At 43.7% G+C, this 26,510-nt stretch overlaps 1 protein-coding gene and 1 non-coding gene across 4 annotated transcripts in view; one reads left to right on the plus strand and one right to left on the minus strand.

Annotated features, from left to right (window-relative positions):
* Nucleotides 1–10,927: 10,927 nt before the first annotated feature.
* Nucleotides 10,928–26,510, minus strand: part of gjc1 (gap junction protein gamma 1) — a 34,535-nt gene continuing 18,952 nt past the window's right edge. Inside the window, exons 1-2 of one of the 3 annotated variants that reach the window (XM_028412722.1) lie at nucleotides 19,769–19,843; nucleotides 10,928–13,762 (exon numbers count right to left, since the gene is read on the minus strand). In XM_028412722.1, the coding sequence (XP_028268523.1) occupies nucleotides 12,251–13,708 (1,458 nt within the window). In that variant the 5' untranslated portion in view covers nucleotides 13,709–13,762; nucleotides 19,769–19,843 and the 3' untranslated portion in view covers nucleotides 10,928–12,250. Of the gene's footprint in view, nucleotides 13,763–19,154; nucleotides 19,172–19,768; nucleotides 19,844–26,510 lie in introns of those variants that run through there. The other 2 variants (XM_028412721.1, XM_028412720.1) reach the window with 2 other exon arrangements.
* trnac-gca (transfer RNA cysteine (anticodon GCA)) lies at nucleotides 22,219–22,290 on the plus strand. The gene has a single exon. It is a non-coding gene; the product is annotated as a tRNA-Cys (tRNA).

The raw sequence follows: 26,510 nt of genomic DNA on the forward strand, positions 1-26,510 counted from the left end.
AGACTTTTTTGTGCATCTTGGGGTGATACACATGTGTACCAATTTTCATGACCCTACTCAAAACAGGCCAGGGGGGCAGGCAGAAAAACCTATGAAAACACAACATTTTGTGTAGCCAGTAGGTGGCGCTCTGTCAAAGCCTCAATATTGTTGTATAGATGTGTTTAGGGTCAGACTCTGATCATACATGTGACATTTGGTACAGATGGGACAGAAAACAAAGAAGTTATAGCGACTTCCTGTTTCCTCTGAAATGGTCAAACTTTGAGGCCACGCCCCGGCCACACCGTAAGACTTTTGTAAGAGTTTTGGAATGCGTCTATTCCCTATGGTGTCCTGAGTGGACACGGCGAATTTCAGCTCAATCCGTTGAAGTATGCGAGGCGTGAAAAGTTTGGCAGCAGGGTCACACATCGCCAAAAATGGCCACAAACCTTCAAATGGCGGACTTCCTGTTGGGTTTGGAGGGGGGGTCCAAGAGACTTTTTTGTGCGTCTTGAGGTGATACATATGTGTGCCAATTTTCATAATCCTGTGTCAAACCGGCCAGAGGGGCTACGCGTTGGGGGCGCTATAGAGCCATTTTTATATGTGCATTTCAAAAGTCAGCAAATTTCAAAATTTTTCGGGCGAATGAATTTTTCTACCAAGTTTGGTGAGTTTTTGGGCATGTTAAGGCCTCCAAAAATGCGATCTCGGAGGGGAAAAAAAAAAAAAAAAAAAAAAAAAAAAAAAAAAAAAAAAAAAAAAAAAAAAAAAAAAATAATAATCCTAAGGGTTTCAATAGGGCTCTTGCACCATTCGGTGCTCGGGCCCTAAAAATTAAAGCTGCAAGCAGCATTGCGGGCCCTCGCGCACCTTGCGATCCGTGGGGTCATCGCAGTCTTCTCTCCTATGCTCGCGTCTCCTATACTCTCCTGTGCTATGCTCTCCTCCTCTCATTTCCACAGATATACAACAAACACATGTTTACAACCAAACTGTCCTGCTACCAGTAGGTGGCGCTATGACCGTATCATCCTATTAGCATATATATCTGTTTAGACTTGCCTCCATGGCAGTACTGTAAGATTTTGTCCACATTGCATAAAGTATATGGGTAGTACTGCATAAAACACAGCGAGTTCCTTTGTAATGGCGAATGGTCAACTTTGAGGCCACTCCCCCGCCACACGGTAATACTTTTGAAAGAGTTTTGGAATGCGTCTATTCCCTATGGTGTCCTGAGTGGACACAGTGAATTTCAGCTCAATTGCATGAAGTATGTGAGGCGTGAAATGTTTTGAAGCAGGGTCACAAATAGGCAAAAAATGGCCACAAAAGTCAAAGTGGTGGACTTCCTGTTGGGTTTGGAGGGGGGGTCCAAGAGACTTTTTTGTGTGTCTTGGGGTGATACACATGTGTGCTAATTCTCATGATCCTGTGTCAAACTGGCCAGCGGGGCTACGCATTAGGGCAATAAATACAGTGAGGTCCTTTGTAATGGCGAATGGTCAACTTTGAGGCCACGCCCCCGCCACACCGTCAGACTTTTGTAAGAGTTTTTGAATGCGTCTATTCCCTATGGTGTCCTGAGTGGACACAGTGAGTTTTAGCTCATTTGGATGAAGTATGCGAGGCGTGAAAAGTTTTGTAGGAGGGTCACAAATCGCCAAAAATTAACAGAAATTTCAAAATTGCGGACTTCCTGTTGGGTTTGGAGGGGGGGTCCAAGAGACTTTTTGTGCATCTTGGGGTGATACACATGTGTACCAATTTTCATGACCCTACTCAAAACAGGCCAGGGGGGCAGGCAGAAAAACCTATGAAAACACAACATTTTGTGTAGCCAGTAGGTGGCGCTCTGTCAAAGCCTCAATATTGTTGTATAGATGTGTTTAGGGTCAGACTCTGATCATACATGTGACATTTCGTACAGATCGGACAGAAAACGAAGAAGTTATAGAGACTTTCTGTGTCCTCAGAAATGGTCAAACTTTGAGGCCACGCCCCGGCCACACCGTCAGACTTTTGTAAGAGTTTTGGAATGCGTCTATTCCCTATGGTGTCCTGAGTGGACACGGCGAATTTCAGCTCAATCCGTTGAAGTTTGCGAGGCGTGAAAAGTTTGGCAGCAGGGTCACACATCGCCAAAAATGGCCACAAACCTTCAAATGGCGGACTTCCTGTTGGGTTTGGAGGGGGGGTCCAAGAGACTTTTTTGTGCGTCTTGAGGTGATACATATGTGTGCCAATTTTCATAATCCTGTGTCAAACCGGCCAGAGGGGCTACGCGTTGGGGGCGCTATAGAGCCATTTTTATATGTGCATTTCAAAAGTCAGCAAATTTCAAAATTTTTCGGGCGAATGAATTTTTCTACCAAGTTTGGTGAGTTTTTGGGCATGTTAAGGCCTCCAAAAATGCGATCTCGGAGGGGGAAAAAAAAAAAAAAAAATAATTAAAGCTGCAAGCAGCATTGCGGGCCCTCGCGCACCTTGCGATCCGCGGGGTCATCGCAGTCTTCTCTCCTATGCTCTCGTCTCTTATACTCTCCTGTCCTATGCTCTCCTCCTCTCATTTCCACGGATATACAACAAACACATGTTTACAACCAAACTTTCCTGCTACCAGTAGGTGGCGCTATGACCGTATCATCCCATTAGCATATATATTTGTTCAGACTCGGGTCCATAGCAGTACTGTAAGATTTTGTCCACATTGCATGAAGTATATGGGTAGTACTACATAGAATAGAGCGAGTTCCTTTGTAATGGCGAACGGTCAACTTTGAGGCCACTCCCCCGCCACACGGTAATACTTTTGAAAGAGTTTTGGAATGCATCTATTCCCTATGGTGTCCTGAGTAGACACAGTGAATTTCAGCTCAATTGCATGAAGTATGTGAGGCGTGAAAAGTTTTGAAGCAGGGTCAAAAATAGGCAAACAATTGCCACAAAAGTCAAAATGGCGGACTTCCTGTTGGGTTTGGAGGCGGGGTCCAAGAGACTTTTTTGTGCGTCTTGGGGTGATACACATGTGTGCTAATTTTCATGAACCTGTGTCAAACTGGCCAGCGGGGCTACACATTAGGGCAAAAAATACAGGGACTTCCTTTGTAATGGCGAATGGTCAACTTTGAGGCCACGCCCCCACCACACCGTAAGACTTTTGTAAGAGTTTTGGAATGCGTCTATTCCCTGTGGTGTCCTGAGTGGACACAGTGAATTTCAGCTCAATTGCATGAAGTATGTGAGGCGTGAAAAGTTTTGAAGCAGGGTCACAAATAGGCAAAAAATGGCCACAAAAGTCAAAATGGTGGACTTCCTGTTGGGTTTGGAGGGGGGGTCCAAGAGACTTTTTTGTGCGTCTTGGGGTGATACACATGTGTGCTAATTCTCATGATCCTGTGTCAAACTGGCCAGCGGGGCTATGCATTAGGGCAATAAATACAGTGAGTTCCTTTGTAATGGCGAATGGTCAACTTTGAGGCCACGCCCCCGCCACACCGTCAGACTTTTGTAAGAGTTTTTGAATGCGTCTATTCCCTATGGTGTCCTGAGTGGACACAGTGAGTTTTAGCTCATTTGGATGAAGTATGCGAGGCATGAAAAGTTTTGTAGGAGGGTCACAAATTGCCAAAAATTAACAGAAATTTCAAAATCGCGGACTTCCTGTTGGGTTTGGAGGGGGGGTCCAAGAGACTTTTTTGTGCATCTTGGGGTGATACACATGTGTACCAATTTTCATGCCCCTACTCAAAACAGGCCAGGGGGGCAGGCAGAAAAACCTATGAAAACACAACATTTTGTGTAGCCAGTAGGTGGCGCTCTGTCAAAGCCTCAATATTGTTGTATAGATGTGTTTAGGGTCAGACTCTGATCATACATATGACATTTCGTACAGATCGGACAGAAAACGAAGAAGTTATAGAGACTTTCTGTGTCCTCAGAAATGGTCAAACTTTGAGGCCACGCCCCGGCCACACCGTCAGACTTTTGTAAGAGTTTTGGAATGCGTCTATTCCCTATGGTGTCCTGAGTGGACACGGCGAATTTCAGCTCAATCCGTTGAAGTATGCGAGGCGTGAAAAGTTTGGCAGCAGGGTCACACATCGCCAAAAATGGCCACAAACCTTCAAATGGCGGACTTCCTGTTGGGTTTGGAGGGGGGGTCCAAGAGACTTTTTTGTGCGTCTTGAGGTGATACATATGTGTGCCAATTTTTATAATCCTGTGTCAAACCGGCCAGAGGGGCTACGCGTTGGGGGCGCTATAGAGCCATTTTTATATGTGCATTTCAAAAGTCAGCAAATTTCAAATTTTTTCGGGCAAATGAATTTTTCTACCAAGTTTGGTGAGTTTTTGGGCATGTTAAGGCCTCCAAAAATGCGATCTCGGAGGGGGAAAAAAAAAAATTAAAGCTGCAAGCAGCATTGCGGGCCCTCGCGCACCTTGCGATCCGCGGGGGTCATCGCAGTCTTCTCTCCTATGCTCTCGTCTCCTATACTCTCCTGTGCTATGCTCTCCTCCTCTCATTTCCACAGATATACAACAAACAAATGTTTACAACCAAACTTTCCTGCTACCAGTAGGTGGCGCTATGACCGTATCATCCTATTAGCATATATATCTGTTCAGACTCGGGGCTATAGCAGTACTGTAAGATTTTGTCCACATTGCATAAAGTATATGGGTAGTACTGCATAAAACACAGCGAGTTCCTTTGTAATGGCGAATGGTCAACTTTGAGGTCGCTCCCCCGCCACACGGTAATACTTTTGAAAGAGTTTTGGATTTGCGTCTATTCCCTATGGTGTCCTGAGTGGACACAGTGAATTTCAGCTCAATTGCAAGAAGTATGTGAGCCGTGAAAAGTTTTGAAGCAGGGTCACAAATAGGCAAAAAATGGCCACAAAAGTCAAAATGGCGGACTTCCTGTTGGGTTTGGAGGCGGGGTCCAAGAGACTTTTTTGTGCGTCTTGGGGTGATACACATGTGTGCTAATTTTCATGAACCTGTGTCAAACTGGCCAGCGGGGCTACACATTAGGGCAAAAAATACAGGGAGTTCCTTTGTAATGGCGAATGGTCAACTTTGAGGCCACGCCCCCACCACACCGTAAGACTTTTGTAAGAGTTTTGGAATGCGTCTATTCCCTGTGGTGTCCTGAGTGGACACAGTGAATTTCAGCTCAATTGCATGAAGTATGTGAGGCGTGAAAAGTTTTGAAGCAGGGTCAAAAATAGGCAAGAAATGGCCACAAAAGTCAAAATGGCGGACTTCCTGTTGGGTTTGGAGGGGGGGTCCAAGAGACTTTTTTGTGCGTCTTGGGGTGATACACATGTGTGCCAATTTTCATGATCCTGTGTCAAACTGGCCAGAGGGGCTACGTGTTAGGGCAAAAAATACAGGGAGTTCTTTTGTAATGGCGAATGGTCAACTTTGAGGCCACGCCCCCACCACACCGTAAGACTTTTGTAAGAGTTTTGGAATGCGTCTATTCCCTATGGTGTCCTGAGTGGACACAGTGATTTTCAGCTTGATTGGATGAAGTATGCGAGGCGTGAAAAGTTTTGTAGCAGGGTCACAAATCGCCAAAAATTAACAGAAATTTCAAAATCGCGGACTTCCTGTTGGGTTTGGAGGGGGGGTCCAAGAGACTTTTTTGTGCATCTTGGGGTGATACACATGTGTGCCAATTTTCATGACCCTACTCAAAACAGGCCAGGGGGGCAGGCAGAAAAACCTATGAAAACACAACATTTTGTGTAGCCAGTAGGTGGCGCTCTGTCAAAGCCTCAATATTGTTGTATAGATGTGTTTAGGGTCAGACTCTGATCATACATGTGACATTTCGTACAGATCGGACAGAAAACGAAGAAGTTATAGAGACTTTCTGTGTCCTCAGAAATGGTCAAACTTTGAGGCCACGCCCCGGCCACACCGTCAGACTTTTGTAAGAGTTTTGGAATGCGTCTATTCCCTATGGTGTCCTGAGTGGACACGGCGAATTTCAGCTCAATCCGTTGAAGTATGCGAGGCGTGAAAAGTTTGGCAGCAGGGTCACACATCGCCAAAAATGGCCACAAACCTTCAAATGGCGGACTTCCTGTTGGGTTTGGAGGGGGGGTCCAAGAGACTTTTTTGTGCGTCTTGAGGTGATACATATGTGTGCCAATTTTCATAATCCTGTGTCAAACTGGCCAGAGGGGCTACGCGTTGGGGGCGCTATAGAGCCATTTTTATATGTGCATTTCAAAAGTCAGCAAATTTCAAAATTTTTCAGGCGAATGAATTTTTCTACCAAGTTTGGTGAGTTTTTGGGCATGTTAAGGCCTCCAAAAATGCGATCTCGGAGGGGAAAAAAAAAAAAAAAAAAAAAAAAAAAAATTAAAGCTGCAAGCAGCATTGCGGGCCCTCGCGCACCTTGCGATCCGCGGGGTCATCGCAGTCTTCTCTCCTATGCTCTTGTCTCCTATACTCTCCTGTCCTATGCTCTCCTCTTATTTCCACAGAGATACAACGAACACATGTTTACAACCAAACTTTCCTGCTACCAGTAGGTGGCGCTATGACCGTATCATCCTATTAGCATATATATCTGTTCAGACTCGGGTCCATAGCAGTACTGTAAGATTTTGTCCACATTGCATAAAGTATATGGGTAGTACTGCATAAAACACAGCGAGTTCCTTTGTAATGGCGAACGGTCAACTTTGAGGCCACTCCCCCGCCACACGGTAATACTTTTGAAAGAGTTTTGGAATGCATCTATTCCCTATGGTGTCCTGAGTAGACACAGTGAATTTCAGCTCAATTGCATGAAGTATGTGAGGCGTGAAAAGTTTTGAAGCAGGGTCAAAAATAGGCAAACAATTGCCACAAAAGTCAAAATGGCGGACTTCCTGTTGGGTTTGGAGGGGGGGTCCAAGAGACTTTTTTGTGCGTCTTGGGGTGATACACATGTGTGCTAATTCTCATGATCCTGTGTCAAATTGGCCAGCGGGGCTACGCATTAGGGCAATAAATACAGTGAGTTCCTTTGTAATGGCGAACGGTCAACTTTGAGGCCACTCCCCCGCCACACGGTAATACTTTTGAAAGAGTTTTGGAATGCGTCTATTCCCTATGGTGTCCTGAGTAGACACAGTGAATTTCAGCTCAATTGCATGAAGTATGTGAGGCGTGAAAAGTTTTGAAGCAGGGTCAAAAATAGGCAAAAAATTGCCACAAAAGTCAAAATGGCGGACTTCCTGTTGGGTTTGGAGGCGGGGTCCAAGAGACTTTTTTGTGCGTCTTGGGGTGATACACATGTGTGCTAATTTTCATGAACCTGTGTCAAACTGGCCAGCGGGGCTACGCATTAGGGCAATAAATACAGTGAGTTCCTTTGTAATGGCGAATGGTCAAGTTTGAGGCCACGCCCCCGCCACACCGTCAGACTTTTGTAAGAGTTTTTGAATGCGTCTATTCCCTATGGTGTCCTGAGTGGACACAGTGAGTTTTAGCTCATTTGGAGGAAGTATGCGAGGCGTGAAAAGTTTTGTAGGAGGGTCACAAATCGCCAAAAATTAACAGAAATTTCAAAATTGCGGACTTCCTGTTGGGTTTGGAGGGGGGGTCCAAGAGACTTTTTTGTGCATCTTGGGGTGATACACATGTGTACCAATTTTCATGACCCTACTCAAAACAGGCCAGGGGGGCAGGCAGAAAAACCTATGAAAACACAACATTTTGTGTAGCCAGTAGGTGGCGCTCTGTCAAAGCCTCAATATTGTTGTATAGATGTGTTTAGGGTCAGACTCTGATCATACATGTGACATTTCGTACAGATCGGACAGAAAACGAAGAAGTTATAGAGACTTTCTGTGTCCTCAGAAATGGTCAAACTTTGAGGCCACGCCCCGGCCACACCGTAAGACTTTTGTAAGAGTTTTGGAATGCGTCTATTCCCTATGGTGTCCTGAGTGGACACGGCGAATTTCAGCTCAATCCGTTGAAGTATGCGAGGCGTGAAAAGTTTGGCAGCAGGGTCACACATCGCCAAAAATGGCCACAAACCTTCAAATGGCGGACTTCCTGTTGGGTTTGGAGGGGGGGTCCAAGAGACTTTTTTGTGCGTCTTGAGGTGATACATATGTGTGCCAATTTTCATAATCCTGTGTCAAACCGGCCAGAGGGGCTACGCGTTGGGGGCGCTATAGAGCCATTTTTATATGTGCATTTCAAAAGTCAGCAAATTTCAAAATTTTTCGGGCGAATGAATTTTTCTACCAAGTTTGGTGAGTTTTTGGGCATGTTAAGGCCTCCAAAAATGCGATCTCGGAGGGGGAAAAAAAAAAAAAAAAAAAAAAAAAAAAAAAAAAAAAAATAATAATCCTAAGGGTTTCAATAGGGCTCTTGCACCATTCGGTGCTCGGGCCCTAATAATAATCCTAAGGGTTTCAATAGGGCTCTTGCACCATTCGGTGCTCGGGCCCTAAAAATAATAATCCTAAGGGTTTCAATAGGGCTCTTGCACCATTCGGTGCTCGGGCCCTAATAATCCTAAGGGTTTCAATAGGGCTCTTGCACCATTCGGTGCTCGGGCCCTAATAATAATCCTAAGGGTTTCAATAGGGCTCTTGCACCATTCGGTGCTCGGGCCCTAATGACACATGTTTATTTACTTATTATTATAATTTTGAAATCCTTTGGAGCATTTCCTCTGGAGTAAAGCGACCATTGTATCATCAAGGACAATTTAATTTTTTCGAGTCATACGCTGAGCTCATAATGGATGTATGTAATTTAAGGCCTCGCAGACTCACATGTTCCCACCTCACAGGCAGTGAAGTTCAACTGCCGCCGAACAAACTGCCAAAGTGACAAACAAAAATGACACAAGCTGAAGTGACATCTCCTCTGCCTGCTGTATCGTTCCTGGCAGTGACACAACATCAGTTTGTGCGGCTGTAATTCTCCTGATAGGATTGTGTGGTGTCCTCCTGCTCCCCACCAATCACAATCAAACACACATTGTAAGCTGGCAAACAGGATGTTTCTACTGTGGTTTGATGTTTTTTTTTGTTTTGTGCCGTAGACAAAAGAAAAGACGCAAAGATTTTAATCAATATGTGTTTTAATTAATTATTATTTTGTAGGAAAATAGGCCCTTTTCACATGCAAATCAAATGCATTCATCAAAGAAAAAAAAATATCTTTGCCCAGGGATATACCAGAATGGCACTCGAGAAAAAAAAAAAAATTTACAAAAGGCATAGAAAAACACTGATAACACACATGTATGAATCAGACTTTGTACTCGTTACACCACTGGTTTTATTGTCACATCCCATATGAGTTATATGATGAGAAACATGTAGGTGAGGGGTGGGGAACACACCACATCAGGGATGAAGAAGAATCATAAAAAGACTCTATCGGACTCCAGGTGTAATGCTCTCACTGTAAAGAGATCGCAAAGAATATGTGTATATGCGCTGCTACACCCTGAACTGATGATGATCCTGTTGTACCTGTGAACAGCGGCCTCACACTTATTCATTTCTCACTATAACTTGGGATGATTTCTGCTGCCTCATATGAGGGAAGAAAAAAAAGTTAATATCTCATATACTGTCTGTACAGTGCTTGTTACAATCCTATATTTGCCTCTTTTCTTATAAACATTCCTATAAGAGAACCAGCACAGACATGAAGGGTTACACACTTTGCAAACTTGGCCAAAATCCGTCTTTATGCTACACACACACAAACTTGTTGACACACTTCATTTTAGGGCCATGAGGTTGTCACAGGACAGGGACAGAGGAGCACAATAGTACTCATAAAAGCCAGCCTCTTCTAACTTTGTCATTCAATAGAGAAAATAGAACCAATACATAACATGTGCCACAGGGTGAAACTTCTGACCTGGATAGCTGCCTTAATTCCTCCTAAAACCTAAAACAGTTTTGAAGATGTGTGACCAAGCTGCCAGTCATGCAGGCTTGAACAGATGGAGGTCTTTGAGTATAGCCTCATGGCACCTCACCCAGTATGTCCCCCTTTCTCCCCCTCACTTGACAAGAAGTCGCCCTCTTGTGGTTCCCAGCTGGATCTGACAACAGAGCGCCACCAGCTGCCTGTAAATCCACTCATGTTGCAGTTTGCCCAAACAGCAGTAAATACTTTAGTAGAGGAAAACTTTGCTTACTGCAGCGGAGGAAGATGTTAATGCGGGTTGATTGGCTCTCAGGGGAAGAGACTGACAGTGAGCGTGAACCTCTCAGTACATCACCTGTGGCTCATTGTGATCAGGGCGGCCTCGGTTTGGAGCCAGTGTCAATCGTTGCTGATGGAATGAAGAACTTCTGGTGATTTATGTCTGTCTGCTGCTGCTGGCTGGGCTTTCTGCACAGACATCCGGAGCCCAGTGGGGAAAACAAATCACAACAGCACACTGTTGTATTGAGAAGCATTTTCAGCTTCGTTCAGCTGGCTCAGACTTAAACCAAAGAACAGAAAGTGCCAGTTTGTCTGTTCAATTTGTACGACCAAGAAATGTAATCAAGCAAATCCTGGAAGCCTTGATTTGAATATTTTGGCACTTTGTGTTCCTTTTGCCAACAGATCCCATCTCCACACACAGCTGCTCAGCAGATCTCAGAACAATGCTGGAGAAAAGAGTAACACTGTTTATTAAAATACATCATACATGAAATACTGACACTGCAACACACAAGGAAAAGACTTTTTTCTTTTAAGTCACTGTAGCTGACATATTATAAAAATATACTGTCGTATTTCACATCGTTTTTTTCTTTTTTCTTTTACATTAGAAGGCAATGTAAATCACAATAACCATAAATATTCATACAGCTATTTTTTTAAGATCTTGCCTTCTTTTATTTTACAAACATTTTAAAAATGAGTGTTTTCATATAAAACACTGGCTTCAACATAAAAATTCAGTTTTCTTATTTTAAATCCCATTGTTTAAAAAAGGCAAAACACATACAATAAAAAAAATCATGACTTTTACAAAAGGGTTGGTCTCACGTAGGCATATTTCCACAATTGGAGTAGCATGGCCACAGTATTCCAAAGCTACAAACAACCAGGCTTCATAGCAGCCCAGCATTAAAAATCTTGGCACTGACACTTGCATCACACAAACAGTGTTTGGTCTCACTAATATTATAGTAATGGCTTTAAACCTCATAACAACCTGGTGATATTGCAGCCATTGTGTGCATCTGACACTGAACTTGTAGCACTTGGAAAGACAGAAGTGACACAAGTCTTGTTGGTAAAAAAGCTGGTTAAAGTGTTGCTGGATGCAGGTAGCATTGGCAACTGGTATCCTTATACAGAAGATACCACTAGGGGGCAGTCTACTACAAGGCAGAGGGAGCATCAGCATAAGTAGCCTTATCCAATAGCCATTACGGAGAGAAACTGAGAAAGTGGATTGCTTAATATGCACCGTTTTTTTAAGGATAGAAATCATGGTGTTGCACTGTTGTAAAAAAATACACAGAAAAAACATCATACAAACACACAGTTGAATGCAAGGTCACGGCCATATAACACTGTGAATGAACCTGGAGAGAGAGCGAGAGGGAGCGGACACAGAACATGACTGACAGGACACGGCCTTCAGGAAGGTGATGTTATAAAGTCACTGCTTTAGGCGCTGCCACTGAATTATCTTTCATTTTATTGCATTTATGTAGGAATGACGTTTCTTTACTACGTCATAACAGTGTGAAGTCATTGCATTAGCTTGCTAAGGACATAGCATCCCTGTAAATGTCCCAAGAAGTATTATGCTAATGCATTAATTGCAAAGGAAAAATAGCTTAACCAAATCTGGGCTCAATCTAATTTGCGAAAAGAACTCATGATTCTGTGATTTTGTGAATTTCCCCCTACAAAGCTGAGATCTCTAAGAAAGGATGAACAGGAAGACAACAGAGGTCAATGATCTGGATTTGAGGAGGATGAGACATGTAAACGACAGACTGTAGCCTATCACAGTTTGTGTTGGTGACTGTTTCAAGTTAGACGATGATAGCCCAGACAAAACTAATTGTCAGCTGCAACATCACATTTTTTATATTTTTTCCTCTTTACACACCTTTTTTTTTTTTTTTTTACACAAACACATCTTCTCCAGCTTGCAGGATTCTCAAAGGCACAGTGGTGTGTAAATATCCAAGGAAGATTGCAACAGCTCGTCCAGTCTGTAGTTTATGTACAGGGTTTTAAAACACCGACTCCGGGCTTAAATCCATACAGAGGGTTTGCCCTCCCCTGATTTGCTGCTGCTGCTGTTACTGCTGCTGCCTCCTCCACTGCTGCCTCCTTTGCCGTGCTTGACTCTATGCTTGCGCTCTTTCTGAGGCTGCGGCTGCAGTTGAGGTTGGGCTTGGATAATGTTACTTTGAGGCTTGTCGTCCTGGTTGTCCCCAAGTTGCTCCTCCGCTCGGTGCTGCTGGCTGTAGGCCTGGATGGCAGCCTCCAGTTGCTCGTGAGCTTGCTGGATCATGTCTTTGTTCAGAGCCACTCGGGCCTCTCCTCCAGTGGGGAAATTGTCTTCATTGCTACCGAACTGCTGCTGCTCCTCCTGGGCAATGTTAGCTCGGTTCTGCTTACATGCTATCTTAGCATTGCTAAGGTCCGTGTATGGCATCTGCTCCGGCTTTACCACGATGTTGTAGCCTGGTGGAGCTGAGGGTGTGTTCCATGAGAAGGGGTAGCCAACATAATCAGCTGCACCATCTCCACCCACCCCTCCTTCAGAACCCGCCTCGGGTCCTGTTCCCCCTACTGACCCCTCCCCGCCCCCGCTTGGGCCCAGCAAGCCCAACTGGTACTCGTCCTCCTGAGGGGGGCAGCGCCGACGGCGAAGAATGTCACAGATTGTACCAATGCCCAAATGGAGCATCTCCCAGACATTTAGGGTGAGGCAAAGGACAGTGACTCCGTACATGATGCGCAGGAAGATGGTTTTCTCTGTAGGGCGCGACACAAAGCAGTCAACGCTGTGGGGACAGGGTTTCCCTGAACAAACAAACACAGGTGTGACACGGAATCCGTACAGCAAATACTGTCCTGTGAGGAAGCCTGCTTCTAGCACTGTACGTGTCACCAGCTGCAGCACGTAGACCCGCATCAGCCCCTCATCTCTGATGCGCTTGCGCCCATCGTGCCGGATTTTGGGCCTGGGTGTGGGCTGCAGTGGATCCCGGGGCCTTTTTGGGGGCTCAATTTCTGGCACCTCATAAATCATGGGATCATCCTCCTGGTCCTCCTCGGCCTCCTCAATGCCCCGGTGCTGCCGTGCTCCAAAGCAGATTTTCCTCGGTTTCCTGTGCGTGTATCCCCCTCCTCCTGTTCTAACAGCAGCAGATCCACCTCCTCCTTTGGCTTCTTCTAATCGTGCAATCTTGTTGACAGCATAGCCCATGTACATGAGAGAAGGCATTGCCACCAAGATGATCTGGAAGACCCAGAAGCGGACGTGAGACAGAGGGGCAAAGGCGTCGTAACAGACATTCTCGCAGCCCGGCTGGCCCGAGTTGCAAACAAACTTGCTCTGCTCGTCGTAGTAGATGGATTCTCCCCCAACAGCGGTGAGAACGATGCGGAAGACGATGAGCACGGTGAGCCACAGCTTCCCCACGAAGGTGGAGTGGTTGTGGATCTCCTCCAGCAGCCGCGTGAGGAAGCTCCAGCTCATGGTGTCGCTGGACAGTGGGGCAGACAGTGTCCCTCTCTCACCTGTTCACAGACTCTGGACAACAGAAGGAGACACAAGGGAAGACAGTGTAAACTCAGAATAGATGCACTCCACTAAAACATCTTAACATTTTAAAGCACGATCAAAGCATCAAGTGAGATTTGTCCAATTTTTACTTGTAAGACTTTAATCCCTGCAGAAACAGTATTAGTCCTGAGGCAAGATGTGAAAGAGGGTGACATAATAATTGCCTTAATTAAAATGAATGTTCCTCTTGGAGCTCAGGCAATCAATACAACCTTAATTTGATCTGTTGCTCCTTGCACTTCAAATACACACACACACATGCTGAAAGCAGCTCAGAGCTACAGAGAGGTTGCTGTCAAGTCTGGGCTTTTTAGGGAATTAGACGACCAAACAGGCTCCAAAGAGGATATCAGCATTAAAAAATACCATCAAGCAACACTGAGAAGGAGGCGAAATAATCCAAATGGGGAATTTGCTCTCACCAAATACACACACACTTTATTTAACAGCCTATCTCTTTTAGAAGAAATAAATCCTCTTAGCGAGCCTTCTTCTGTGTGAGGTGCAGTTTTCAGGATTGTATTAACTTCGCTGGTTTGTTCTGGGTGAGAGGTAAATGGCATTGTGACACACTCTATGAGTGTGTGTCTGTGCAGTTTGGTAAGAAGGACATGTTGCCTATGTAGGTTAGCTCTGGGCTCCAGGCAGTCCGTCCAAACCAGCAGAATCAGCAGGTGGCCAGGCACAAACCGTTGGAGCGGGATCTCAGACAGCAGACCCACATTAGCTCAGGCAGTGGAGCTGAACCCAAACACTGCTGTCCCTCAGGGCAGCTTTGGGGGATGCGTATAACACCTCCACAGAACTTTTTCCCCCCTTATGAAGCTGCAATAGCACATGGCTTATTGTCAGCTTGACGGAGAGGAAAATCCAACCATGAATACTAGCTTAGGTTTGGGTTTAAAGGGCTTCCAGAGACGATATCCTTACCAAGCAGGTTGAGAGCTTAGCTGGAGCGAGAGGGGGGGGGGGGGGATAAGGCGGATCTGAGGAGCAGAAGCTCCCAGCCTTCTGCTTTGTGTCTCCAGCAGGAGAGGGTGGGAATGTTTTGGAGTCGGGCTGCGATAAAACATGTGTAGAGTATTGATCACTCTGACCATATATGGACATGCCTGAGACACAGGAGGAAGATGTCGGGAATCCTTTTGTGTGCACGCTCCAGAATGTGTGTTACTAACAGACTGTGTAAGTGTGCAACAGTACAACAGTGTACGTTCAGTCCAGCGAGCTCAGAACGTCTGTGACCGACATGTATGAGTAAGCAGCACATGGCTGGAAAAGTGCAGGAAGCTGCCACAGACACACACAGTCATAGCCGTGTCCTTCCATTACTGAGCTCAGTCGGACTTTTCCTGCATGACATCACTGTATTTCTCTGTATGACTGTTACTGTGCTGCTCATCTTTCTTTTAAATAATAATATCCAGGCAGATAAACAGGAAAAATCCATCACCCTGCCTGTTGCTTTCACCAGCAATATTCACTCATATAGTGTTTCACTATGATAACCCCCCACATTTCATTGTCTCTTAGAAAGTTAGCATTATACACAACTGCTTTGCATAACTGCAGAGTTAACTAAACCCCACATGGTTTAAAACATAAAACAGTTTTTGTGTAACAGATTAAATAAGGAATTTATCGACCACATTAGCCTTGGATGAATTAGATATCATCAAGACAATAGCAAGTAGCTAGCAAGTTTAGCACAGTGAGGCAAAGATACATGGGAACAAGCATTAGCATCCTTTGTATTCTTTATATTCACAAATAAAAAATACATTAATTCCAAAAAGGTTTATTGGCTATTTTATTTATCTAGGATTTTATATAATATATAATATTTTCATTTTATTCATATATTTGCCTATTTGGAAATAAAACAATGTTGTATTTGTTTTTACAACCTGTAAACCATATATATATATATATATATATATATATATATATATATATATACATATATAAATATATACATGTAAACGCCTGTAGAGTGTATTTTAAAGGGACCATGTGTGAGGCCGTAGTTGTTAAGTGTGTCTGCTCGGGCAGTTTGTCAGGCTCCCCACTAACCAGGAGAGATGCTCCATCCCATGCGGGCACACAGCTGCCTGGGTTTTACTACTCCTGCTACCTCAGCCACATATAACCTGGCATTGTGCTTTCTCATCCAATTTATGTCTACAGGAGCTAGTGGGGCAGTTAGGGGTAAGAAGCTGACTCTGTGCATTAATTTACCAGTGTGAGTCAGCCTCCCGAATAGCACCAAACTGATGCAGTGCGCTGATTTCCTGTCTGATACTTTGACATACAAAATGAACAGCAAATTGGTGGAAATCACGTCACATGAAAAAACCATCAAAAAGCAAAAAAAAAAAAGACTTTGGTTTAGAAGTTAAGAACAGTCACAAGGAAAGCCCCCTCCAGTGTAAAGTCACAGTGGGTTTATGTAACAGGAGATTACTAATGAGCTTTGAAAGGGAATCACTTTCAGGATCAATGACTCCACAGTTATTAGCTCAAAAGGTCATGACTGTGTAATCAACAAACTTACATGTATTAGTCTGATCTCATGACACAGCTCAGAGCGCTACCAGAAATGCACAAGGTCAAAGGTCGACATGATGAACTCCCCACATCACAACCTTTCACACTGACTCAAACAGACAGTTACAACCACAGTGAGCATCACTGCAGGGATCCCCTCAGTCACCAGCTTTCATCCCTAAGAATCCACAGAGGCTTGCGTACGCAGAGACAGACGCTCTTACACGTGCAGCAAACTCTAAAAGCATGAAACCACAATGTCCCCGCTGCACAAGGAACACAGCATTAGGGTTAGCCAAGGTGCTCCTTATTCACCGCTGTGACTCATCATGTGGACACGGCGCTCCGGCTACAGGGCCCCCAAGAGTGGGGAGGGACACCAGGGGGGAGGATGAGCCCAATACGGGACACACCACGACCTCTGCACGGGACCACTGCAGGTGGGTGCAGACTTGCATAACAGAGACGTGTGTTGTAAAGTGCATGCATCATCTGAGGGGACTGCAACAGGTACACAGCAGAGGCTCTGTCGGTCACTTAACACATACTAAGTTGGACTTCTTTTTGTGGCAAGTGGTGCATGTGAACATCAAACATAACATTTAAGTCACTGGTTACATAAACGCCTGGGGCAGGCAGGTGTGCAGCTTTTCCTGCAGAACACAAACATTTCACATAAAAACAAGGACGCAAGTCCTGCAAAGAAGAAAAGGTGCCATGTCATGTCATGTGGGACGGAAACACAAATGACTGATTATTCCAGCATTATCCAGTGATGTTTTATGTCACACGGAGGTCAGAGGTCACCGTTCGCATAGACTTTGCTGGGTAAAGACTTGTGTGTCCTCTGTTTTTGCCTCTAAACTGTCTACATAAAACATATTTCTCTCTGGCTTTGAACATGCAAATCCATCTATAAACACACACACACACACAGGAAGCTGCATTTAAATTAATAAGCCCAGGCCAAGGGGACTTTGGATACCAAATGTATTGTATGTTAAAAAAAAGGTTTAATGAGTGTATGTAAGCGTAATAGCTTTATTAGCCGCTGGTTGAACTTTAATTAAGTGAAGCGTAAGTTTTATAGACAAATGAAACACACAGGATAGCTGCATTGTTGAACCATTACTGTAATGGTGCATGGTATAAGCAAACATTTCTCTATAATTAGCATTCATTATTAGTATTCATTCACACACACACATTTATGCACATGCAGAAGCCCATTATCCGTCAATCAGAGTAAGGATACACATTTCCCTCCCCTGTTACATTATAAGGCTAATTATCAATTAGATCTCTCTGAGTGTTTTAAAAGTGATCGTAAAGATCTAAAGGCGGACGCAGTATACGACACCGTCAGCGCTTTCTTCAGCCAAGATTTATTTGGCTCCTGATCCTGCTGATCTGTTATTGGACGGCTGCCTTTAAAACACTCCCCTCATTTGACCTTTCGTTACAACTGCACTCTGTGGATTGCGACTTTAATATCTCATACATGTTCTTATATGATCACATTTATGTTTTATTCAATAAAGTAAACAATCTGCCGCACATATCATTAGAGCTGAGCTGGTTGTTTATCATCTTCACACATGTTAACACAATGAAAAGATTCTGCTTAACTGCTGTTAAAGCTCAAAATATTCAGCAGTCTTTACTGCTTTGTCGCTGACAGAGAGAAATTCAAATACAGAGAGACAGAGGACTATTCTTCAGGGCTAATTGTGCTGCCTGCTTCAAAAACACGGCTCTACCTACAGTGAAGAAGTCACATTCTGAACAAGAGTCTAATCAGTGAAGCCTTTTCCAAGTCTGAAGCTGCCTTCTATGCAGCTGTCTCACCTTTTTTTAACTAAAAGGACAATGCAACTAATAATTAATTAGGATGAGAAGGACACAATAGCTTTATTGTGTGAGCACGTCGTCAGCTTTTGCCATAAAAAAGGGCTTGATAACATTATAACCACAAAGCACACTGAGCTAAATGATTGATTTTGATGTCTCTATAATTCTCACTAAAGTTAACGACGTCTTTAAAATATTAAAACTAAGAAGAACAAGACTTTAAGACCTCTGAGTGTGTTCTGTTAGCGCCTCTGTCTGTCCTTGTTTGAGGGTCAGCACCTCGATGCCCTCTCTCTCTCTCTCTCTCTCTCTCTCTCTGTGTGTTCTGTCATCCTCCGGCTTCTCTGAGCTCCCACCTATAGTCAGACTGCTCAGATCAAATTAATCTGCTCACAGTAGCTGGCCACACATCTGGCCAGCTACCTACCTACCCCTCTCTCCTCCAGGATTGTCATATGTGGGTTAAACCGTGACTGTTTTACTACTGAGAGACCCCCTCATAAAAACCAACAGAATTATGCCATAAAAAAGGTCACCGTGTCTCTGCATTGTGAATTCAGGATATGAACAGAGATAACCCTGTGTAAGAGCGCTGCTGAGGTCTGACCACTGGCTTAAAAAGCACAGGGGGTTCCTTATATTGTGTTTCATTCTCTCCTGTCTCTGAAGGGGTTGGATAAGCTCCTTTGTTAGACACGCAGAGATATTTAAATATCAGGGGAAAAAAATCCGGCAAAGCTAAAAATGGAACTTTTATCAACATTTTCTGGTTGTCTGTTCTTTTTATTGAGCAGCAACTATCCTCCGAAAAAAGTCCCTGAACTCATTAAAAACATGCCAAGAGTCACTTTGCATTAACCACAGACGTTTGTTAATCACACCCACCTCACAGACTAATGTCCATTGGACTGTACGCTGCATGTATTTTAAACAGACACACAAAGACGGACATAAAACTTACTTGCAGAGTGATCAATGCACGCAGCCATGAAACACAAATAAACTAGAGATTCCAAAGAGTTGAGTAGACGGGTGCACCCCCAATTTGGGCCTCTGGCTCATAAAACATTGTAGCCGAAGACGTACAGGAATTCAAAAAAGAAAATATCACTCAGAGATAAAAATAGAAGTTTTCGTAGCGCGGTCAAACATTAACCTCTGACTGTAAATGGAAGCTGGAGATGAGGAAGTCTTTGCTGAGATGGATGAATGAGCTAGTAAGGCAGATTCTCAAGGAGGATGTCTCTCCCTGTGTTCGTGGGAAACTAACAATTCCCTCATTAATAGTGTCCGAAGGGAAGAAACACAACGGTAAACCAGTTCCATATGTTACAGGAGGAATCTCTGAGGCGGCAGCAGCCTCTCTGAGTGCATCTGTGCCTTTTATCCAACTTCATGCAGTGAAAATAATACATGAAAACGAGCTTGTTAGCGATAGCTGGTAATGTTCTGAACAAGTTCAGAAAGTCTCTGCGCTGCCGCATTACTTTTCCAACTCTTTGTCACATAAAACAAGGTAAAATCGCACACAGTCAACACAAGGAGCAAAGTAATGTGATAAAGCAGCATACTCACTCTACTCCGTCTCTCACAGATGCCAGGCACTGTGTCCTTTGACTCTCAACCTGAGGCCCCCCATCTCTGTCTGTCTCCTCATCTCGGTCTTCTTTACATACTCTTAACCTCAGCTGACATCAAACAGCCCTGACCTAAAACCATCGGCAGCATCCCGACTACAACAAACAAAAAGAAAACTCAAAACAAAACACACAACTCCGTGGCCGTTCTCTTATGAAGAGCCTCAGTGTGTGTGCTTAACCAAGTGTGAGCTCTTCCTGAAAGGGAGAGGAATGAGGGAGGCAGAGCATCTTGCCTCTCTCCCTGTGGTACTCAACAATGGTCCTCACTTACCCCCTCATCCCTTCCAAAGTGGGTCATAGATGGGGGTGGGGGTATGTGTGATGGTGAGGATGAGGAGGAAATGGTGGTGGTGGTGGTGGTGGTGGTGGTGGGGTTTTAATACCCCCCTTGTAGGGGTAAAGGGAGGGGAAGTCTGGGGCTGACAGACAGAGAAAGCAAGGGAGGCTGTTGGAGGTAAATCACACTCAACTCACTGACTTTCAGCGATCTATGGCCACCGGAGAGGAGCAGGAGAGGACAAGGATTTCAGCAAAGAGTAAGAAGAATAATGTGCTTTTGTAACGCAATTAAAGGACACTTTAAACTAGCCCTATGTGTAGCATTTGATTGTTTTTTAACATAGAAAGCATGCATGTAAGAATGTCACTGAGAATCCTTAAACGAGAACTATGACACAGCCTGAAAAATGTTTCTGTAACCTTTTTATAATTAAAAAACAACAAACATGGGAAATGTACGGAAATGAGTCAGATTCAAATTTTCCCTCAACCCCCTCACATTTTGTGAGCACAGGGGAGTGGATGCCTTCCAGGAGAGATGAGAAATGTGCACTTTTATCCCCTTATTTAAATGGTACTTCATCTTTGCCCTCTGTGGAGTTTTCACCCACACTTTTAGCAGCTATATCTACCTCTGTCTATACTGTAGTTTTATGATCATATGAACTAAGTCTCTATCACTAGCATGCAGTACTGGGGTTTGTGTCAGCCATAAGGCTTTTTTCCATTTGAGATTTTTTTTATTGTATTTTTGGCATCAAAACTATTTGATATGATTTCATTGTGCATGTCTACAATGGTGACAAATGTAGCCGTGCTTTAAGATTTTTATATATATGACCATAAAAGGGCAGACAACTATGTAAACATCAGTGATTCAATCGCCGTTCCTGTTTTTGGAAAAATATCAGCTATCCATTGGTGATCACTTAGCTTAATCAAATACACACATTATGGTCATAATCGCTGAATATATAATTGTTATTGCATCAGGACAAAAAGCCTGAGTGACAAACAGATGTGTGCCTGTCTTTGCCTCACACAGTCTCCATCATCCATCACTGTGGCTGCACTCAGCATCTTCAGATCACACACAGTCTGCTGTGTATTACAAATAATTTATGCTGCAATTTATGAATATTACTGGGATTCTAAGAGAAGAAACTCCCCGAGAAGGTCAGAGGAGGATACCGTCAACTTTGAGATGAAAGTTAGGGAGTATCTATACAATCATCTGACCCTGGTTCTCTTCAGTGCGAGATGCCAAGCTATCATACTCTGTCTGTTACAGAAATATGTCTGCAGGATCATAATCCTCCATCACTTCCAGCCTCTGCATGCCCTCCTCCTAAACTCCTTCACTCTCTCCGCTCCCTCATGCCTTCTCGTAGCGTCATAATCGTGCAGCGCTATGAACAATGAAAGATGTTCTTTTGATATTGTCCAAATCCACTCACCAGTGGTGGTTTGCTCAAATTAGGACTGCACGCTATCTCAGCCTCTTTTCTTATCTCTGTCTTCTGAGCGGACCAATTGCTATCACCAAATTTCACAGATCATGCGCTGAGAAATCAGAGAGCATAAATCCTCTTTAAATTCATATCATGTCACTTCAAGTCCACAGACTCTGCTAAATATGTTTTCTTTAATGTGCAGCTATCACACTTTACTTAGAAGTGACGCTAATCGGTAGCGACACGCGTTGATTTGGATGTCATCATGTTGACATTGACCTTGAAAAAATGATCATTTGAATGTTTTTTAATGTGATCTGTAGATGAGATCTTCATGCTAATGTGACTATAATGATCACTCAAATCATTAACCATAAGAAGAACAAACTTTTTCATGACCTCATAAACAGCAGCCTATAGCATCGTACAATTAGGAATGAATGCGTTGGACAGTTTGCTTCTGGTTAGCATGTGGTCAAACTCACAAGTAATACACAACAAATCGCTTTGTAATCTGTGTTTGTGCAGCAGTGGAGGTTGTCTTAGCAGACTTGGCCAGCACAGAGGTAGAGATGATTTATAGCTTTAATTTTCCGCTGACATAAAGTAGAATAACTCCCTGATGCTGTCCCTGCTTGCTACACACAGAGAAGGGGGTATAGCTCAGTGGTAGAGCATTTGACTGCAGATCAAGAGGTCCCCAGTTCAACTCTGGGTGCCCCCTTTGAAAGAGGCCTCTGAGTGTACAATACCACTCTTTTGTGATACATCAGTGCTTTGCATGAATGGGCTCATCAATAGAAATCCTTCCATTAATTCATCAAAGTGTCCAATTGCTGTTGCTTGCTAAGCTTTCTAAATCCATACTACATGCTATTTTTTTTTTGCTGGTGAATATTCAATACTCCAATTCAAAACCAGAGCCAGCATGAGTTTTTAGGGCAATGTGCAAAGCAAGTGTTGAGGTAGTGGTGGTGGTTTGCTTTTGTTGCAGGTACTGTCCATCATTCTGACTGCTTTACAGACCTGATTTCATTGACATGAAATTAAATGCAGAATGACTGGCATGATATATGCACCATTAGGTCGACACCAGAGATGGAGACTGCAGCTGGCATAATTAGATGTCTGTCTCGGCCTCCAACTTTAGCAGCCCTGGAACTGCACTTTTTCACTGTGCGTCCAGAATTCCACACATGCTTCATATCAGCAGTAAAGGCATTTTCAGATTTTCCCTCTCCTACATCATTCCATCTCTGAAATAAAACATTCTGTTCTGCTAGAACCAGAGTGACGCGCTTCTTACTGAAACCCAACTAAGATTCTCCACAGCTTGAGAGTGTTATGTTCAGTGTTATGACGCTGCTACTGGATTTGTATGCTGCCAGTATTTTATGGACCCATACCTTCACACAGGTGAGACTGTTGTCACAACAAACTAAACTCCCCCAGCTCCTGTAAAAAACCTACTTATCTTTTGGAGCATGCCGGACTCGAGGCAACTTTAAAGGCTGAACTTCAGAGGACAAGGCCCTGAAACACCTGCCCCCAACAGGACACTTCATCCCCATTAAGGACTGCTCCGGAAAATAAAAAAAAAATTTAAAAAAATGGAAGGATCAAAGAACACAGCTCGACACTCACCTGTTCAGGTGAGTAAGCTGCGCTGCAGACCTGTGCTAACGCTAAGAAGGCTACACTAGGCGACACAATGAAACATTCTCCTCAAATCAAGTTACCAAAAGATACGACAGGGCAACCAGACATATGTTGCGGCTCAAGAAATTGTGCAACACACATCCTGTTGATGTAGGGGCCACATTTCTGCAGCCAATTGAAAGACACCCACAATGAGGCCTGAGTGGAGTCAGCTGCACTCTGATCACTTGCTAGATTGGAGGCAAAGGCACAGAAGAGAGAACGGCACACACACACACGTGCACATGTGTGTTATAAGTAAATAAATGAGAGCAAATACACTGTACAGAGTAAATTACCCGAATTCTTATTATGTTCCATGAAAAATGAACTCCTCTGTAAACAACTAATCAGCCTCAGTCTGTGCTGCTTATTATGCTTAAACAAGGACTACACACAATCAGAGCAGAATTTGAAATTAGTCATTATTTTCTAAGTCAAAAGTAAATGTCTTCTTCACAAACACATAACTATATTTATTTTAGTGTTGCTGGGCCTGTTAAACAAGACAAAAGTCACAAATATGACAACACAGAGAGCTTCTAGTGCTACAGATGCTGGACACTGCAGACTAAATGATATAAACACTTGCATTTGGTTGGCGCCATGATGATGATTTCTCATGTTACATCACCACAAAAGAACAACATGTGTCATGTTTTTGAAGCAACTTATCAACACTGCCTTCTGCCTGCATTTTAAATACTGTATGTGTAATAATATGTATGTATGAGCATGTTTTAACACAGACTGCTCATAGATGGATTGAGGAGATTGTGGATGCTTAACTCCCATAATCCCTTATTCTGACTGCATAATCCAAGCTAATTTGGCTCATTTTACAGAGCATCGTCCATGTAAACATCAAAGCACTTTAAGAAGAGGCTTGAGTGACAAATTTGTCAGCTGGCTTCTTGTTCATATTGTCACAAGATGCTTCCACTCAGGCCATTACAGAAATCTCTGTATTCCAGAGCTGCAGACTGACAAGTGGCTACTAAGCCTTAGACAGCCGTGTCATCGTTAACTGAAGACTTTATAGAAAGGAAAAGTTTCACTTCGTGGAGAAAAAAAAGCACCTCTTAAAATGACTCAAGGCTGTAATTTGTGAGTTTAGAGGAAGAAAGACGAGTTTGAATGATAACTTCCTGGTAGTAAACTTTCCACTGTTTCAAATCCAAAAAAAATAGACTGCTGCTATTTTTTTCAAACACTATCAAGCTATGTCCCAACTCAGCATCCTGTTAGGTACATCACATCAAATCCCATGAGTAAAACACTGTGACTGACTGTGCACATTACAAAACAGAGCCAAAGACTAGAGGAGAAGTTGTTACTGTAAAGAGTGTGTGAATATTAAAGTGTGCCTGTGGTCTTGCCTTTATGGGCATGTCGAGTGAGGAGCGAGAACATTTGTGAGCAGATCAAAAAGTCCCTAGTTCGCATTACATGTGCATTATTAAATGCATCCAGTCCCCAAGTATGTAGCATGCCAGAGAACCTGTGCCTTTGCATGACAACAGCTAAATAATCACAAAAGCCTTACGGTTTAAAAGTAGGGTAGGAGATTTCATTCTGATGCACTTTTTGTTAAATTAGTGTAACTTCACTTTACAATCCGATAGCCATCGATTAGTTCGGCAGTTTTGCTTCAAAACGAAGAATATGAAGCATCTGTGGAAGCTATAAAACTCTAAAAACATCAGCCAATCCTACGAGGCGCACCTGCGCGGAGTATTGGCTGGTTGGCTGCTCTCTTCCTGCTCTGCGCGCACCAGAGAGGTACGTGCACGATGGCCGTAGACAGACTGGTTGGAGGCGTGGCTTTGGGGTGAGCTCCGAGAGAAAAGCGCGTGTGTTTACTTTCAATATCTGGCTGACTCTCACTGAGTTTTCAAAATCTCCTACCCTACCTTTAAATGAGGGAAATTTCAGTGAACTACAACTCTCGTCTGTTGAAGGACAGAAAAGGTGTAAACATTAGCTAGTTCAGAGCTATTAGCATGGTTTACAGGAACAGAGGGTATACTCCATTTAAATATGACATTATCACACAGGCAGACATAATACATACAAACGATCAAGCAGCTGGGCCATTTGTGTGAAAAAGGTGTGCCCTAGACCAGCGGTCCCCAACCTTTTTTGCACCACGGACCGGTATCATGTAAAACAATACTTTCACGGACCGGCACAGAAAAAAGAAAAAACAAAAAAAAAAAAGTGCATAAACAGACTCTTACTCTTATGCTTAATTAGTGGGAGCCTTTGAGCTTTCCCAGCAATGAGGCGGTCCCATCTGGGGATAATGGGAGACATGACACCCGAAGTGTGTTTCTTATGTCCAGTCCAATCCGTAATTTTGTTTTGGCCGTCATTAATTTCAGAACTTCAGTCGTTCTTGTTCATGTTTTCTTCCATGGCTTGTCTTTTAATGCAGGGTGCTCGGTCTCGCAGTTCTGAAGGCTTCGTTGCCTCATTTGCGAGTCTGTCGCCACATATCACTCAGAGCGGACTTGGTGTGTGAGAATCACCTGTTGCAATAAATCCGTATTTTAAATAGGACTCCTGATATAGTCTTTTAAATGCAGGTTTCTTTTTCTTTGAAGGGGTAGGCTCCTCTTCTTCTGTCTCCTCGTTAGGCCTTTTCCCCTTTCCGAAGAAGCTCTCCAAAGACGTTTGTTTTTTATTCATTTTTGCTAGCTTTTAGGCTTAATTTTGGGGCCGTATCCGTTGACCGAGACAAGCGTCTGGGCAGGTGCTTAAAGGCACAAGCGGATGAATCTGATCGATTTATAAATGAAACAGCTGTCAGACTCAGATAATGAATAATATATGTTTTGCTCAGTCTTTCTGTGCGGCCCGGTACCAAATGACCCACGGACCGGTACCGGTCCCCGGCCCGGTGGTTGGGGACCACTGCCCTAGACCATTAAAGGCATCTTATCTAATCAGAACATCTACTAAATCTGTTGGCTCAGAGCGAAACAATTTCACAGAGTCAGTATTGACCCATACTGATGTCTCATTGTAAAAGCTTCAGTGAGAGGAGGGAATTTATTTTTGCAGCACTACCTGCCGTGTGTATTTTGTGATGTCTGTCTGGAGAGGAAACCTGCGGACTCTCAGACGTTTGACACCTGTGGCGGAGATGTTACACAATGTCCTGTGCTGTATGCCAGTGGTTCTCGATCTGTGTCAGGAGTCAGTGCTGCTCGTCACATTTAAAGCAATCCAGCCTGTCTGCAG

The sequence above is a fragment of the Parambassis ranga genome, chromosome 8 (genome assembly GCF_900634625.1).
Source record: "Parambassis ranga chromosome 8, fParRan2.1, whole genome shotgun sequence".
Taxonomy (NCBI): domain Eukaryota; kingdom Metazoa; phylum Chordata; class Actinopteri; family Ambassidae; genus Parambassis; species Parambassis ranga.